The sequence below is a fragment of the Balaenoptera ricei genome, chromosome 1 (genome assembly GCF_028023285.1).
Source record: "Balaenoptera ricei isolate mBalRic1 chromosome 1, mBalRic1.hap2, whole genome shotgun sequence".
NCBI classification, from domain to species: Eukaryota; Metazoa; Chordata; class Mammalia; order Artiodactyla; family Balaenopteridae; genus Balaenoptera; species Balaenoptera ricei.
Window position 1 is genome coordinate 31,903,522 of NC_082639.1, and position 15,822 is coordinate 31,919,343.

At 43.0% G+C, this 15,822-nt stretch overlaps 1 protein-coding gene across 14 annotated transcripts in view; it reads left to right on the forward strand.

Annotated features, from left to right (window-relative positions):
- MACF1 (microtubule actin crosslinking factor 1) overlaps positions 1-15,822 on the forward strand; it is a 333,257-nt gene that overhangs the window by 157,779 nt on the left and 159,656 nt on the right. For all 14 annotated transcript variants that reach the window (XM_059919504.1, XM_059919530.1, XM_059919491.1 and 11 more), the window contains exons 6-21: positions 1,101-1,267; positions 2,056-2,168; positions 2,270-2,376; positions 2,797-2,916; positions 3,061-3,156; positions 4,140-4,267; positions 4,350-4,443; positions 4,647-4,801; positions 5,488-5,764; positions 6,797-6,925; positions 7,657-7,734; positions 8,471-8,632; positions 9,985-10,089; positions 10,877-10,972; positions 12,403-12,528; positions 15,191-15,343. In XM_059919504.1, the coding sequence (XP_059775487.1) occupies positions 1,101-1,267; positions 2,056-2,168; positions 2,270-2,376; positions 2,797-2,916; positions 3,061-3,156; positions 4,140-4,267; positions 4,350-4,443; positions 4,647-4,801; positions 5,488-5,764; positions 6,797-6,925; positions 7,657-7,734; positions 8,471-8,632; positions 9,985-10,089; positions 10,877-10,972; positions 12,403-12,528; positions 15,191-15,343 (2,106 nt within the window). The remainder of the gene's footprint in view (positions 1-1,100; positions 1,268-2,055; positions 2,169-2,269; positions 2,377-2,796; positions 2,917-3,060; positions 3,157-4,139; positions 4,268-4,349; positions 4,444-4,646; positions 4,802-5,487; positions 5,765-6,796; positions 6,926-7,656; positions 7,735-8,470; positions 8,633-9,984; positions 10,090-10,876; positions 10,973-12,402; positions 12,529-15,190; positions 15,344-15,822) is intronic.

Below are 15,822 nucleotides of genomic sequence, written 5' to 3' on the forward strand. Positions count from 1 at the left end.
GGCTGAATAATATTCCATTGTATATACCACAACTTTTGATGGACACTTAGGTTGTTTCCATATCCTGGCTATTGTGAATAATGCTGCAGTGAACATTGAGAGTGCAGATATCTTTTCGATATCTTGTTTTCATTTCCTTTGGATGTACCCAGAAGTAAGGTTGCTAGATCATATGATAGTTCTGTTTCTAATTTTTTGAGGAATCTTCATACTGTTTTCCAGAGTGATTGTACCAATTTATAGTCCCACCAAGAGTGCACGAGTGTTCCCTTTGCTTCACATTTTTACCAATACTTGTTATGTTGTCTTTATGATGACAGCCATTCTAATAGGTGTGAGGTCATAACTCATTATGGTTTCGATTTGTGCTTCCCTAATGATTAGTGATGTTGAATACCTTTTCATGCACCTGATAGCCCTTTGTATGTCTTCTTTAGAGAAATGTCTATTCAGATCTTCTGCCCAATTTTAAATCGGATTGTTTGTTTCTTTGCTTTGAGTTTAATGAATTCTTTATATATTTTGGATATTAACCCTTTATCAGATATATGATTTATAAATATTTTCTCCCATTCCATAGGTTGCCTTTTCATTTTGTTGATGGTTTCCTTTGCTGTGCACAAGCCTTTTAGTTTGCTGTAGTCCCTGTTGTTTGTTTTGCCTTTGTTGCCTTTGCCTTTTGGTGTTGATAAACATTCTTGTATAAAATTTTTTGCACATTTCTCTGATGACTTCCTATCAAGTGTATGTGTATTTTAAGACTTATTAAAAACCGTCCTCCAGAGAAATTATGCCCTTTATACTCTCACCAGTGGCAATGTATGAGAATACCCAATTTCAGATATTCTTTCCAATACTGAGTAGTATCATTAAAAAAAGAAAAATCTATTCTAATTCGACAGGTAAAAAAATGACCTCTCAAAATTTTAATTTGCATTTCTTTGACTACCAAATAGGGTGAATATATGTTGGAGTTGTCATCTTGAAGTGCTGCCAGCCTTGGATCTCCCTCTTCTTCTAAGAGCCATAATGTATGAAGAGAAGGTTAAAAGGCTTCATCATGTTTATACTAAATTACTTCACGTCCTATCTTTTGGCAGATCTCTGACATCTACATTAGTGGAGAATCAGGGGACATGTCAGCTAAGGAGAAGCTGCTCCTGTGGACCCAGAAAGTGACAGCTGGTTACACAGGAATCAAATGCACCAACTTTTCCTCCTGCTGGAGTGATGGGAAGATGTTCAATGCACTTATTCACCGATACAGGTAAATACAGTGGAGTTTCAGTGGGCCTGGAGAGGCTTCTTCTCATCTCTTGTTTGTAATCAGCTATAATGCCACATTTCCCCTCAACCAACAATCCAGGCTCTGATTCATTTTATTTATTTTAACAAGGAATATGTATTGAACTCCTACTATTCCAGGCACTGGGCTCATATAGCAGTGAAGAAAACAGCTAAATTCTTGCCCTCATGGAGCTTACTTTTCAGTGGGGAAGATAGGCAATAAACAAATAAGTGTATGCTGTCTTACAGTGGTGAGTGCAGTGGAGGGAAAGAGAATGATGGGGGTTGTGGCATTTTGGACAGAGTGGTCAGAGGTGGTCTCTCTGATGAAGATGTTGGAGCAGAGTCACAGATGAGGAGTAGTGGGCCATGCAGGTCTCTAGGCTCAGCATGTTTCACTCGGAGGAAATAACAAGTGCAAAGGGCCTGTAGTGGGGACTTGCTTGGAGTGGGTGAGGAAGATAGGAATTTTGAATGACGAAAATCAAAATTTATTGTACTCTTAGTGGTCATGAACACTCACAGGGAAAGTTGATACCTTTCCCTTGAAATCCAACAAACCTACTATTACGTAAGTTTAGAATTATGGAGCACTGGGCTCCTGGAGTGTGAGTAAAAATGGGACTAGCGCTCCTCTAAGCCTCTTGCTTTCTCTCTAACTCATCCAGTGTTTTTCAGCTCTGAGTACTTTTAAGAGGGTTTCTTTGTGTGAACTCCCATGTGCTATGTAGCTGGGGGCCTTTCATATACTTTGGTGGACTTTTACAGACCTGATCTGGTAGATATGGAGAGGGTACAGATCCAGAGTAACCGAGAGAATCTGGAACAGGCTTTCGAAGTAGCAGAAAGACTGGGCGTCACCCGGTTACTGGATGCAGAAGGTGAGAGCTGACTGAAGTTGATGATGTTTGACATATATTCATTATTCCTTCCCCCAGCGGGTTCCTTTGTTCTAAGAAATTTCTTGCCTTTTGTCTCTCAGATGTGGATGTGCCATCTCCAGATGAAAAGTCTGTAATCACTTATGTGTCTTCTATATATGATGCCTTCCCTAAAGTCCCTGAGGGTGGAGAAGGGATCAGTGCTACGGTAAAAGAACACTTCCCTAAAATACCTTCTGGCTATGATTTGTTTGGGTGGAATGTATTGATTAGAGTAGGTTTCTTAAGCACTCAGTGTATACAGAGCACTTTTAAACAGAGCAGACTGAATCCACATCATCTTTATACATGGTTATTGTCCTTGGTCTGTGGGAATGAGTCTAGATATCACTAATTTTGCAGTGTCCAGCATAGGCTATTCTAGGTGTCAGGAAATTAAATCCCATCTTGAGAGTCCTTGAGGAGCTTTGAAACTGGGACTCTGAGCATTAAACTGAATGGCTGTGTCTGTGTAGGCAATTAGAGGAAAGGATTTTATGTGGTTTGGGATGGCCTGAGCTGCTTTCTCCTGTGCTTGTCTTGCATACTGCTAACCAGAAGGTGTGTGATATCTACCTTTTGGCAATAGGAAGTAGACGCCAGGTGGCAAGAATACCAAAGCCGAGTGGACTCCCTCATTCCCTGGATCAAACAGCATACAATACTGATGTCAGATAAATCTTTTCCCCAGAACCCTGTTGAACTAAAGGTAAAGTCATGGACTTAAATTGTTTTTTGTAAATTCACTCTGGGGAGTAAGTCTCAGAGCTTGTTGCTGCTGGCTCCTGGGTGAGGTGGTATGAAAAATTAGACCGGGTTGCTTGCATTCATTCACCAAATATTAATTTTGTAGGCACTTTATAATCAATATATACACTTCAAAGAGACAGAAATTCTGGCCAAGGAGAGAGAAAAAGGAAGAATTGAGGAATTATATAAATTATTGGAGGTAAGGAAACTTATCCTTTGCTGAGACTTAGGGTTTGCTGGTGTGCTCTTTGTTGCTTCTTTGTTAGGCAGATTCCCTGCATCTTCTTCCGAACCTTCATTGTAATAGCAGTATTCTCAGGGTGACAAATCGAGCATCACTCTCAGGCTGCTCTTGAAGATTGACGGTCAAGGGGAAGTATCAGCCATCTCTGTTTTTTAAAGGGCCTGTTGAAAATTGGCATACAGTTATTCAGAAATCTTGAGTTTTATACATGTTTTCCTGTTTCTCAGAGGGAAGCTAATTCTTTCCCTAGGATAGAAAGAAAAGAGACTTTCCTTCACATTTTGATTCCTAGAGAATTTGAAGCTGTAGAGATGGGCATTTAACCTTTCCACAGTGGAGGGGAGGGGTATGGAGAGGACAGGAGGATTTATGGAAAGTATAGAAGGAATGGAAGGGTTTCAAGCAAGTGGTCCATGTATTTTTTTTTTTTAATAAATTTATTTATTTATTTTTGGCTGTGTTGGGTCTTCATTGCTGTGCACGGGCTTTCTCTAGTTGTGGTAAGTGGGTGGCTACTCTTTGTCGTGGTGCACAGGCTTCTCATTGCGGTGGCTTCTGTTGTTGTGAAACACGGGCCCTGGGCGCACAGACCTCAGTAGTCGTGGCTTGCGGGCTCTAGAGCGCAGGCTCAGTAGTTGCGGCGCACGGGCTTAGCTGCTCCGCTGCATGTGGGATCTTCCCGGACCAGGGCTCGAACCCGTGTCCCCTGCATTGGCAGGCAGATTCTTAACCACTGCGCCACCAGGGAAGCCCCCTAGAGGTGATTTTTTTTCTCTCACCTAGAGGTGAGGTACTGCTAAAATATTTGGTTGTTTTCTCTTATTAGACAATGGGGAAAACTGCTGAATGGCTGGGTAAAGAAGCAAAGAATTAATTAAAACTGGGACCTGAGGGCATGGCTGTTTTGGGACTAAAAGGGTTATCTCTGGGTTTTTTAGGTATGGATTGAATTTGGCCGAATTAAATTGCCTCAAGGTTATCACCCTAATGATGTGGAAGAAGAGTGGGGAAAACTCATCATTGAGATGCTGGAGCGAGAGAAGTCACTTCGACCAGCTGTAGAGAGGTGGGTTCAGAGCCTGAAGGTGACATTACTTACTGGGCTGCTTTGAGCCCTGCACTTGACTGTGGTCTTGATCTCATTTTAGGCTGGAATTGCTGCTACAGATTGCAAACAAAATCCAGAATGGTGCTTTGAACTGTGAAGAAAAACTGACATTAGCTAAGAATACACTGCAGGCTGTAAGTCTGACTGTTCTATCTCACTTCTTATGTCACATGTTTTCCACTTCTAACCTTGTGCTCTAATGGTTGAAGTCAACAGTTAAGGGATCCAGCTTCCTTTCTCTTGGAATTACAGTGGAATTGAACCGCGTGGCTCCCTTGGTCCTGGTGGGTGGGAGTAATGGGAGATTTCCCACTCTTCTTCTCCCTTTCTCTCTCAGGACGCTGCTCACCTGGAATCAGGGCAACCAGTGCAGTGTGAGTCAGATGTCATCATGTACATTCAGGAGTGTGAAGGTCTCATCAGACAGCTGCAGGTGGATCTCCAGATCCTAAGGGATGAGAATTACTACCAGCTAGAAGAGTTGGCTTTTAGGTGAGGAACATGGGACTCAAACGGAGGGCTTGCTTACTGCTCAGGCTCAAGGATCAAGAGTCGGGCACTGAATCTTGTAACCTGGATGCTAGAAGTCAGCGTCTCAGTGGGGATGTTATAGGTATTTGGGGCAGGAAAATTCTCATGGTAGAAGACAGTTTTCCCTTTACTGTTGGCCCTGCCCACTAAGTACCTGTAGGGTTCCCTAATCTTTGTGTGGCATCTTATAACGCCCCCACATGCTTCAGGGTGACTGCAGCCGTGTGGGACCACGTCTGCTTTTAGAACTGCTGGGGTGATTCGATGTAGCATTTCATGGAGGAGGAAACCAACACCCACAGAGGGGATGAGGATCTTTGTACAGAGCCGAGACTAAGAGCCGCATCTTTTGACCCCTAATCCATGGTTTATTCTGTTATATCATCCAAGAGTTATAGGAACTGGTATTGATTTACTTGCCTCGAGTTAATGCTGTGACTTGGCATTTGCCTCAGTGACAGCTCTGAACGATGAAGATGTTAATAATATCACCTTGCATTCACAGAACACGTTTTCTTTCTCAAAACACTTTTCCTAATATGATCTCATTTTTATTTTTACTTCATCCTTGTCAAATGGATAGGGAGGATTTTATCTTAAAAAGCACGTTACAGATTTAATCTTTTCTTTCTCGTCTTCCACTTCAGGGTCATGCGTTTGCAGGACGAGCTGGTTACCTTGCGTCTAGAGTGCACAAACTTGTATCGGAAGGGCCATTTCACTTCACTTGAATTGGTTCCACCCTCTACTTTAACCACTACTCATCTGAAGGCAGAACCCTTGACCAAAGGAACCCATTCTTCTTCTACCTCCTGGTTCCGAAAGCCCATGACTCGGGCTGAACTTGTGTCTATCTCCTCCTCTGAAGATGAAGGCAACCTCCGATTTGTGTATGAACTACTGTCTTGGGTGGAAGAAATGCAGGTGGGTGTATATTCCAAATGCTTATGCAGTGCACTGAGGTTTACTGGATCCAGCAGCTTGTCTCAGAGGGTTAGGTTGCTCTATGTGCCTTGTATAGATCCCCTCAATTATTGCTGCTACCTGGGTCCCAAGCCTCCTTCTCTATTAAATTTTGAAAGGGTAGGTTCAGTTCAGATCCTCAAAATCCCATACTAAATGCATAGGCTTTTCTAATTTGAAGCCCTTCAGGAATCTCTTCCCTTCAGCCAACTGTGCTCTAAGTGGGAGCTGGTGGAAGAAGTTGCAGAGTCTGTAAATCTGTTATCTTTTCTGAAATGCTCTCATTGTCAGAGGAGCTGCTTCTCTACTGTTGTTTTTGTCTCAGCTCTTAAGAGTAAGCAAGACTGCTGTGTTTCACAGTTCTCAGGGACATTATTTACATGTATTCTAGGATAATGGTTCAAGTTCGAGATTGTCCTCTTATCCTCTAACCCTTTTGTTTTGTGTTAAATTCTTCCCATCGTCTGAGGATGGATTTTCCATGTACCAATAAATAAAAATATTCAAAGGCAAGCTGTTTTACAATTATCTTCCGTTGGCCAATAGTTGGTGGCATGAATGAAGCTTAGTATTTACAGATATTTATTTCTTATCTCCATTCTGATTGTGAAATGAAGAGACCCCATAAAGGGAAATGCCTAAACTATAAAGTTAAGCATTTCAGCCTGTGGGAACGCCTTTCTGGTTGGCAAATGCAGGGACGTATTCCCATAATGCAGCAGCAAAAGGCTGCTTCTGCTGCTATAGGTGTTGGGGTTTATTCTCCAGCTCCTTGGGGGTGGTTATGGCATACTTTCCTGTAAGAGACCAAGATGGAGATAGTTTAGATGTCCTTTTTCTCAATCCCCTCTCCCCAGCCCCCTTGTCCAAACTGATTCTTGACAGTTTTCTTTATCCCCTCTCCCCAGCCCCCTTGTCCAAAACCGATTGTGACAGTTTTCTTTTTCTGCCAACTTAGCAGTAAATTATATTCGTAATTTTTCTTTTTTTCAGATGAAACTGGAGCGAGCGGAGTGGGGCAATGACCTGCCTAGTGTGGAGTTTCAGCTGGAAGCACAGCAGCACATCCACGCCAGTGTGGAAGAACTGGGCTCAAGTGTCAAAGAGGCCAGGCTGTATGAGGTGTGTGGCATTCAGAATCCACTGTGGGAGGCTGGGGTGGCTGTGCGCGACGGGACAGTGCCCAGCGCAGCTGTTCCTGCGGAGAAGAAGGGTACCCACTTGCAGCACTTGCCCACAGCTCCCCTCAGCACATGAAGCGTCTCTTGCTCTTTGAAATAACCCTGTGAGAAAGGTGTTTTTTATTTAACCCCTTTTTAGTAAAAAGAATAGTGATACTGAAAGCTAAGGTCAAAATTAGTTAAGTAGTGAATGCAGTTTCCAAACTCAAGCCCTCTGCTCCAAAAGTTCATGCTCTTTCCACTTCGCCATCTACCTGCAATAGAGAACTGGTAAGAAAAACTCTTCACTTGGTCTCTCCTCTCTCTCACTCTTTCTATCTTCCCATTTTAAATTTCAGCTCCCCTCTTCCAAAAAGCAGCTGAGTAGTTGGAGGAATCACCAGGTATAGGTTTTGCTTAGAAACCTCCCAGAATTGCTGGAAGCACAAGACCATGAGGTCACGCAGGTGTGCTCACTCTGCTGGACTGTTCCTCACTCAGTGCTGCTCTGAGCTATCAAATCTCACCTGGAGATTTGCTGTGCAAGATTTGCTGAGAAAGCTTCAAGTTTTCTCAGAGTAGCCAATCTCTGTCTATGTGCAGACGTAATATTTACATAGTTGAAATCATGCTGTAGACATAGTTTACTTACTCTTTCTCTAATATATTTTTATTTCATTCCTTTCTTATCAGGGAAAAATGTCCCAAAATTTTCATACCAGTTATGTTGAAACTCTTGGAAAGCTGGAGACACAGTATTGTAAATTGAAGGTGAGTTTTGACTAACTCTCTTTTGTTCTGTTCCTGGAGAATGTGGTTCCCTAATTCAGAAGGCTCTTGGTTTGAGCCTGTTTTGGTTTTCTGTTTATTAGTTTATATTGTTTACTGTGCAGTTGTTCATATGTATCATAACATTTTCTCAATTTTCTTAATGGATCAAAAACCACTGCCCCAGGAAGTTTTAAGTAAGTAGAGCTTATCCTAGTTATCATACTTCACCAAAGCAGTGGGTATATGTGCTCTGAGGCATCAAAACTAAGTCTCCCCCCACCGCCACCCCCACCTGGCTTGCGGGATCTTAGTTACCCGACCAGGGATTGAACCAGGGCCCTCGGGAGTGAGAGCGTGGAGTCCTAACCACTGGAACACCAGGGAATTCCCAAAAACCAAAAGTTTAAGATTGACAGGGAGGGGACTTCTCTTCTGTCTGTTGTTCTTCATTCCTGTCTTTCAAGATGTCCAGAGTAGGACAGTTCCAGGATCATTGTTTATCCAGGGAGCCCCACACAGACCTGGCGTGTTCTCACTTCTAGCTGGGATTGACACGGGCTCTCTGGGAGTCCTATACCAAACTTGTACTAAATTTAAGTCTGTGGAGAAGCACCCAGAGATTGAAAAAGCAAGGCTAAGTTCATTTTCTCAGCTATTCTTTGCTTTGATGTCAAATATGATATATCCTACAGATGAAAGCCTAGCAGTCTAACCTTGTAATCCTGCCTTTGTCTAGGAAACTTCTAGCTTCCGGATGAGGCACCTTCAGAGTCTGCATAAATTTGTCTCCAGAGCTACAGCTGAGTTGATCTGGTTGAATGAGAAGGAGGAGGAGGAACTAGCATATGATTGGAGTGACAACAATCCCAGTATCTCAGCCAAGAAAAATTACTTCTCTGTGAGTCTAGCACAACAGACCTGTCATATTTTGTAATAGCAGCAGAAGGAGCCAGAGGGGCTAGTCTGCTGAGAGCTTGGGTTTCTGGATTTGCATTTTGTTAGAGAGAAATAGGGACCCCGCTTAATGCATCTGTTCCTGTGAGAAAGTGTATATGGAGAGAGGGGAAATCGAGCCCTAGAATGAATTTATTTAGAATGCATTAAGAAAGGCAGTGTCTTGGGTGAAGAGAGCAGCAGTCTGCAAATTGAATCATTTCAGAAGAAATATAACTTTGTGGTCAAGGTTATAGGCTTTGGAATGTGATAGACCTAACATCAGATTCTTATTCCTCCACTTATTAGCTCTGTGACCTTGGCAAGTCATTTACTCTCCCTAGACCTCTGTAAAATGGGAAAATAGTAGCACTTCAAAGCATTGTGTAAAAGGTTAAGTAAGATTTAGTAAGTTAATATAGCAAAGCACTTAGTATAGGGCTTAATATTGTTTAACTGAGGTATATTCTTGGCTTCTTACAAATTCTGAATTCTCTTTAATTCATTCAACAATTTTTTGGTCTCCATCTCTTGGTTTGTAAAATGGGAAGGAAAATTCAGCATTGGCCGATGCAACAATGCTTTTTATGCTTTTCAGTGAAAGATACAAAGTAGGATTTTTTTTTTGTTATTTTCAGTTTGCCCACATTTCAGAGAGTTTTTCAGGATATTATGAACCCCATGAAAACAGGAAGATTTTTAATAGCACTTAACTTCATTAGAGAATGGTATGTGATTCTTCTGAAGTAAAGAAGAAACAATAGATACTGTAATACAATAAACAGTCTGTATGAGAACAGAAATTAGGCTACGGTAGAGACATAAAGAAAGTGAGCATCGAGGAGAAGGGGTCAAATCTGATAGTGAGGATCAGTGCCCAGCTGCACAGAAGAGCTGGCATCTAAAGCAGGTCCTAAAGTGTTAACAGAATGTAGAGCCGGAGGAGGGCACTGCAGCTGAGGGTACAATCTGAGCAGAGCCAGCCAGTCAGGGATGCGGATCAGGTACCGTGTTCGGTGGGTGCTGACGTGATCCATCCAGCCACGTTCCCTCCTTTCTTGCCTTCAGTCTCATCCTGTGTGACCCCACTTACTCAGGTCTGGCTCAGATCCCATATCCTTTGTGAATCATTCTCCAGTAATTCCAGCACTTTTGCTCTTCTCTGAAATCTTCTGGCATGTACTGTTTATGCCTCTCATTTTGGCACTAACCCTGGGTTGCGGGCTCCTTTAAAGTAGGGCAGGGAACACGGTTTTTTCTTTATAGCTACTCCTCCCTTAACAGCACTTATTGAAAACAATTGAATTCAATTTTCAGGAATTGACAATGGAACTGGAGGAGAAACAGGACGTGTTTCGGTCTCTACAAGATACAGCCGAGCTGCTGTCCCTTGAGAACCACCCAGCCAAGCAGACTGTGGAGGTGTGTGACTTGAAGGTGGGAGGGTCAAGTGCTCAGAGGTTGTTACTATACAAGTATTCAAAGCAGAGACTTAGCTTTGCTGAGGGACTTGGAGCAAGTGTCAGTGAATCATGTGTCCTGGGTCTTCTCCCTTTTCTTCCCAGCCCCCAAAAGACTGCAAACAGTTTTGTTAATAGTCTAAGGAGGATACTACGAGAAACAACAGAAACGATACTGACTCCTCGCTTCACGGGGAAAGTGACTTGAACCGTATTTTTTCTTTTCTTTTCTTTTCTTTTTTTTTTAAGTGTTTTTTTTTTTTTCCCCCACATTGTGAGGCTTGTGGGGTCTTAGTTCCCTGATCAGGGATTGAACCTGGGCCCTCAGCAGTGAAAGCGTAGAGTCCTAACCACTAGACCACCAGGGAATTCTGAACCATAGTTTTTCAGATAACTGTCTAGACAGACCCTGCGTGCCTTTTGGTGTGGTGCCTGTGCTCGGAGAAGAGAGGCAGCGGAGGAAGCCAGGAGAGACTGGCTTAGGCCTGGGTTTTGCTGACCAGGTCATTTAGTTGCAAGTGAGTGTGGAAGAGGCCTTTTCTGGGTAACCCCTCCTAACAAAACCATGTAGGATGAAAGACAAACCTCTGTCTCGTGGGAAGCTTTGAGCAGATGCCAGTCAAGTATCTCCACTTATCCTCTGTTGGCCTCTCTAGCATTAGCAGAGGTGTACTTGGAAGAGCACATCGCACATGTGTAGCAGGTCTGTTAAACCCATGCCCTTCTGTCCGTGTGCCTGGTCGTTGCAGGCTTACAGTGCTGCTGTCCAGTCCCAGTTGCAGTGGATGAAGCAGCTGTGCTTGTGTGTCGAGCAGCATGTGAAGGAGAATAGTGCTTACTTTCAGGTACGTGGGCTAGTGTGTGTGTGTGTGTATGTGTGCGCGCACGCAGAGAGGATGAGGAGGATATTTTTTTTCATTCAGGCAAGAGATTGTGAGTGTGATTGCGTGTGTTGGTGTGTGCCTGCAAGCATGCACACGGGAGGGGTGAGGTTAGAAACACATCTGTATCAGTTACCCTTTACTGTATAAACCACCACCCCAAAAGTTAGTTGCTTAGAGCAACAACCGTTAGCTCGAGATTCTGTGAGTTGGCAGTCTGGGCTAGGCTCAGCTGAAGGCTTTTTTTCATCTTGCCTGGGTGACGCGTGGCTGTAGGCAGTGGGCAGGCAGGTTGGGGGCTGGTTGGCCCCAAATGGTGTCACTCACATGTCTGACAGTTGGTTGGGGTGATCGGGTACAAATCCACATGCAAGTCTCTAGAATCCAGTAGGCTATCCTAGGCTCCTTCACAGAATAGCTGTGTTCCACAAGCAGCCAGAGAAGGCAGGCCCTGGTGCACAAGCATTTTTTTCTGCTGTCACGTGTATTAATGTACCATTGACTAAAGCAAGTGATGTTCCCCCGCCCAGCTTCAGGCGGGGGAGAAATGGACTCCACCTCCTGATGGGAGGGGCTGTAAAATATTAGAACCGTTTTTTGTTTTTTTGGTTTTTTTTTTTTCTTTAATCTATTGCTACATCAAGAACATACTGCTTGGGCTTCCCTGGTGGCGCAGTGGTTAAGAATCTGCCTGCCAATGCAGGGGACACGGGTTCGAGCCCTGGTCTGGGAAGATCCCACATGCCGCGGAGCTACTAAGCCCGTGCGCCGCAACTACTGAGCCTGTGCTCTAGAGCCGCTTGCCACAACTACTGAAGCCGGCCTGCCTAGAGCCCGTGCTCCGCAACAAGAGAAGCCACCGCAATGAGAAGCCCGTGCACTGCAACGAAGAGTAGCCCCCGCTTACCGAAACTAGAGAAAGCCCGCGTGCAGCAACAAAGACCCAATGCAGCCAAAAATAAATAAATTAAATAAAAAAAAAAAAAAAAACCAACATACTGCTTGTTTTCAGGTGAGGGTGGGAAGAGGAAATAAGCTCTTATCTCTGTTTGGATTTGCTCTTAATTAAATAAGCTCCCTGATCATTTTGTAATCATATCAGTGAATTGAGACACTCAACCTCTAGGCTTTTCATGAAATAAACCTGACAGTCAAGTGCTGTCACTAGCCAAAACTCAAGGGGAAAGAGCGGTGATTTCTGAGGAGTGAAGCAGACTAACTGTTCTATTGGGTTCAGCGGGCTTTGTGGCAGTTGTCACTACTGTTTCCCTGGCATGGCATTTGTAATCCACGATTGTGTAATCAGCAGGCACAGTCAGGTTGTTTTTTCTCCATTATCACCTTGGTGTTGTGACGTATTGAGCGCAAGGCACCGCTCCCTCTTATCCCGACAGTTCTTCAGTGACGCTCGAGACCTGGAGTCATTCCTGAGGAACCTCCAAGAATCCATCAAACGGAAGTACTCCTGCGACCACAGCACCAGCTTATCCCGCCTGGAGGACCTGCTGCAGGACTCCATGGTGGGTGTTGCGTCAGTGGGATGATTGCCTCTGAGAAGCAGAGTAAAAACCCTATCAGCTGCTGCTCTTTATATCCTTGAACGCACCAGGGCTGGGGGTCCCCATTACAAAGTTTGTCTCACATTCAATTAGAGTGTAATCAGCGTTGTTCCTTTCCTTTTTTCTTTTCTTAAAGAAGTGGCTGATGAGTCCCTTGGGTGTGCTGTTGAAGCAAGGGCCCAGCCATGTGCCCCTGAGCCACGTAGCGCTCATCAGAGTTTCTTCGCATGGTTCCTATTTTAATTCAGTCGTTGGAGCCAAAGATGGGGGTGTGGAGCATGAAAAATAGGGTTGACGGGATTAGCTGGCACCAAATTCTTTTTCGCTCTCTCGTGCAAAGAGAATAAAACAAAACACCAGTGAACTAGACCTGAGCCAATTTTTTCCTCCTTGGGAATTTTCTTTCGGTAATGATGAGGTATTTGAAACATTAAAATCTTATATAGGTGTAATGCCGTATTTGTTCAGTTTATTTATGTAGTGGTATTAACTTTTTAAAAATAGTTTTGCAAGTAGTATTTAATCCAAATCAGTTTTACATTTATTTTCTCCAATGAACTATTCCTTCAGGGGTGGTGGTAGTAAAATCACCAGCAGACTACTTATAGTTATTGAGCATATAGTACACAGAGTTCGCAAGACAGGGCTCCAGCTACAACTCTGATTAAGATGGAAATGTATATGTAATAGGGAGATTACTTTTCCTGTGTGAGAAATGCGAGTAGTCTCACGTTTCAGTAGAAAATTATAAATAAGAGAACCAGAATAACCCAAAACAGTGTCATTTTATTCGTGGGTGAGACTTGGGAATTAGTGAACATGAGCTGATTTTTTAAAAAACACTTTCAGGTATTGTAAAGCTATGAGTGGGTTTAGATTCAGTGTTTCACCTGAGCAAATAACCTGTGAATTTAATTAATTTGGAATGAAGGGTAAAGACCTGACTTTTCCGATGTTGTCTCTAGAATGTCGCTCTTGGAGGTACATCAAGTATGAAGGAGGAATCTAATAATCCGTGGCTATTATCTCCTCCCTCCCACAGAGTACCTTCCTGTCATAGGGTAACTCCTCTGCAATTGTTGTCATATCTTCTCTTCTCGAGGGTCGCTGCTCTGTTCCCTCCTCTCCAGGTCAGGGGCATCGGGTTGGCGGCGTCATCGGGGCATGAAGTCACCTGGGTCTGCTCCTCAGCTTGTCCTCAGCTTGTCTGTCAGGTTCGGGAGCATCTGTCATGGCTTCTGGTTCTTTTCAGACCTTTTACCACGCTGAGCACTTGGTCTCTGGAGCTTGAGACGTTTGGCTGTGGGTTAGACAGAAATTGACTTCTTTATTGCAAGGAACCTGAAATGGGTAGACCAGCTCTCAAGAATGGAACAGTGTGGCTGTCTCCCTGACCTATTCCATTCCTCTTTCTTAACTAATAAGTTAAAGTTGTATTTCTTCCAATCATGCTCCCGGGGACAGGCACAGGTAGTTTATTTAAGCATTTCTTTTTATTTACTTGCATATTCTTTTTTTTTTTTAAACATCTTTATTGAAGTATAATTGCTTCACAATGGTGTGTTAGTTTCTGCTTTATAACAAAGTGAATCAGCTACAGATATACACACGTTCCCATATCTCCTCCCTCCCGCATCTCCCTCCCTCCCACCCTCCCCATACTTGCATATTCTTAATTCGTTAATGGCATTTCTTAACATTATTAACTCTTTACTCTCATCACATCTACTTCCATCCTAAGAAAGCCCTCTTCCGGGGACTTTTTTATACCTCAAAATGGGCTTGAAACATCCTGGTTAAGAGATAAAGCTTATCTTTTACTCTTTAATGGAATTGGTAGTAGATTGCTACCAATTTCGTTGACAGGAAGTTCATTAGTTTTTAAGAAAATTGGGTTTGCAGAGACTTGAGTATTTCAATTTTGCATGAGACCTCTTTCAAATCAATCAAATTTATATAAATACAGCACAGCAAGACTCTAAAAGGCAAACCTTAAATCATTTGTCCCAGTACCTTCACCAACAGCATTGGTTTATAGATTGTTGGTTGAAGAGCTAAGATCTTTCTCTAGAAAGTTTGATTCAATTTAAGAAAGTAAAATATTTGTAATAGAGCTTGGGAGATAACATTATTTAAAAAAAGAAAAGTTTAAAAGAGCACAACTCTAGCTTCTCCTAAGCAGAGAGGCAAGAACTGGCTTCTACCAGTGAGAAATTGAATAATAATAACAACCACAACCTAGTTATTATCATTGTTTTTAACTTCCATGTTCTCTGAACCTTATTTGGCAAACTCCTTTGTTAGCTGTATAGCTGTATTTGGCAGCTAGAAATTCTTTTTTTTTAAATTTATTTATTATTTGTTTTTGCATGTGGCTTTATGGTTCATTGAAAAGGACACAGGGAGAACGCTGCAAAATTTGAGCATAAAAGCACTTGGTAGCAGACAGAAGCATCCTCTGCTGTTTTCTTTATCCCTATGTTTCTAAGATGGCTCCACCAAGGATCCCTACTTAACCGAGAAGTGACATTCTCGGAGGGAGTGGAGCATTCAGTTTTCTTTGTTGACTGAGTCTCCCAAGGAGCAACATTAATGTCTTTTTGGTTTTCTTCCCATTTTGTAGGATGAAAAGGAGCAGCTTATACAGTCCAAGAGTTCCGTTGCCAGTCTTGTTGGGAGATCAAAATCCATTGTTCAGCTAAAGCCACGCAGTCCCGACCATGTGCTAAAGAGCACCATTTCCATCAAGGCCATCTGTGACTACCGGCAGATCGAGGTGAGGAGGTGGAAAGGGTACTTCCCGCTCCAGAAGGAAGCAAGGGAGAAGGGAAGCCTTCAGTTAGGGTTATGATAACAGGGAAAGGTCAAATGATAGAATTCTTCTATTAGAACTTAAACATGCTCAAATCTCTTCTATCATGAAAAAAATAAGCCTCAACTCTTATGATCTTGACCTGCTCCCTGCCTCAGTAATTGGCATCATTATCCACCCAGTTGCCTAAGTGTGGATAGAAATGGTGCTTTGTAGCACCCAGGAGAGATCCATGACTCCTCCCCTCTTATTCCCCACAGCTAGTAGGACTATCAAGTCAGTAGTATCAATACCTTGTAAATAAGTATCCCTCAAGTGTACTTCTTTCTGCCCCTGCTGCTACTACAAGTTAGACCCTAAGTTTCTTTCACTTGGATCATTGCATCAGCCTCCCCATTCAATGCATTATTATTATTATTTTTTATTTATTTATTTATGGCTGT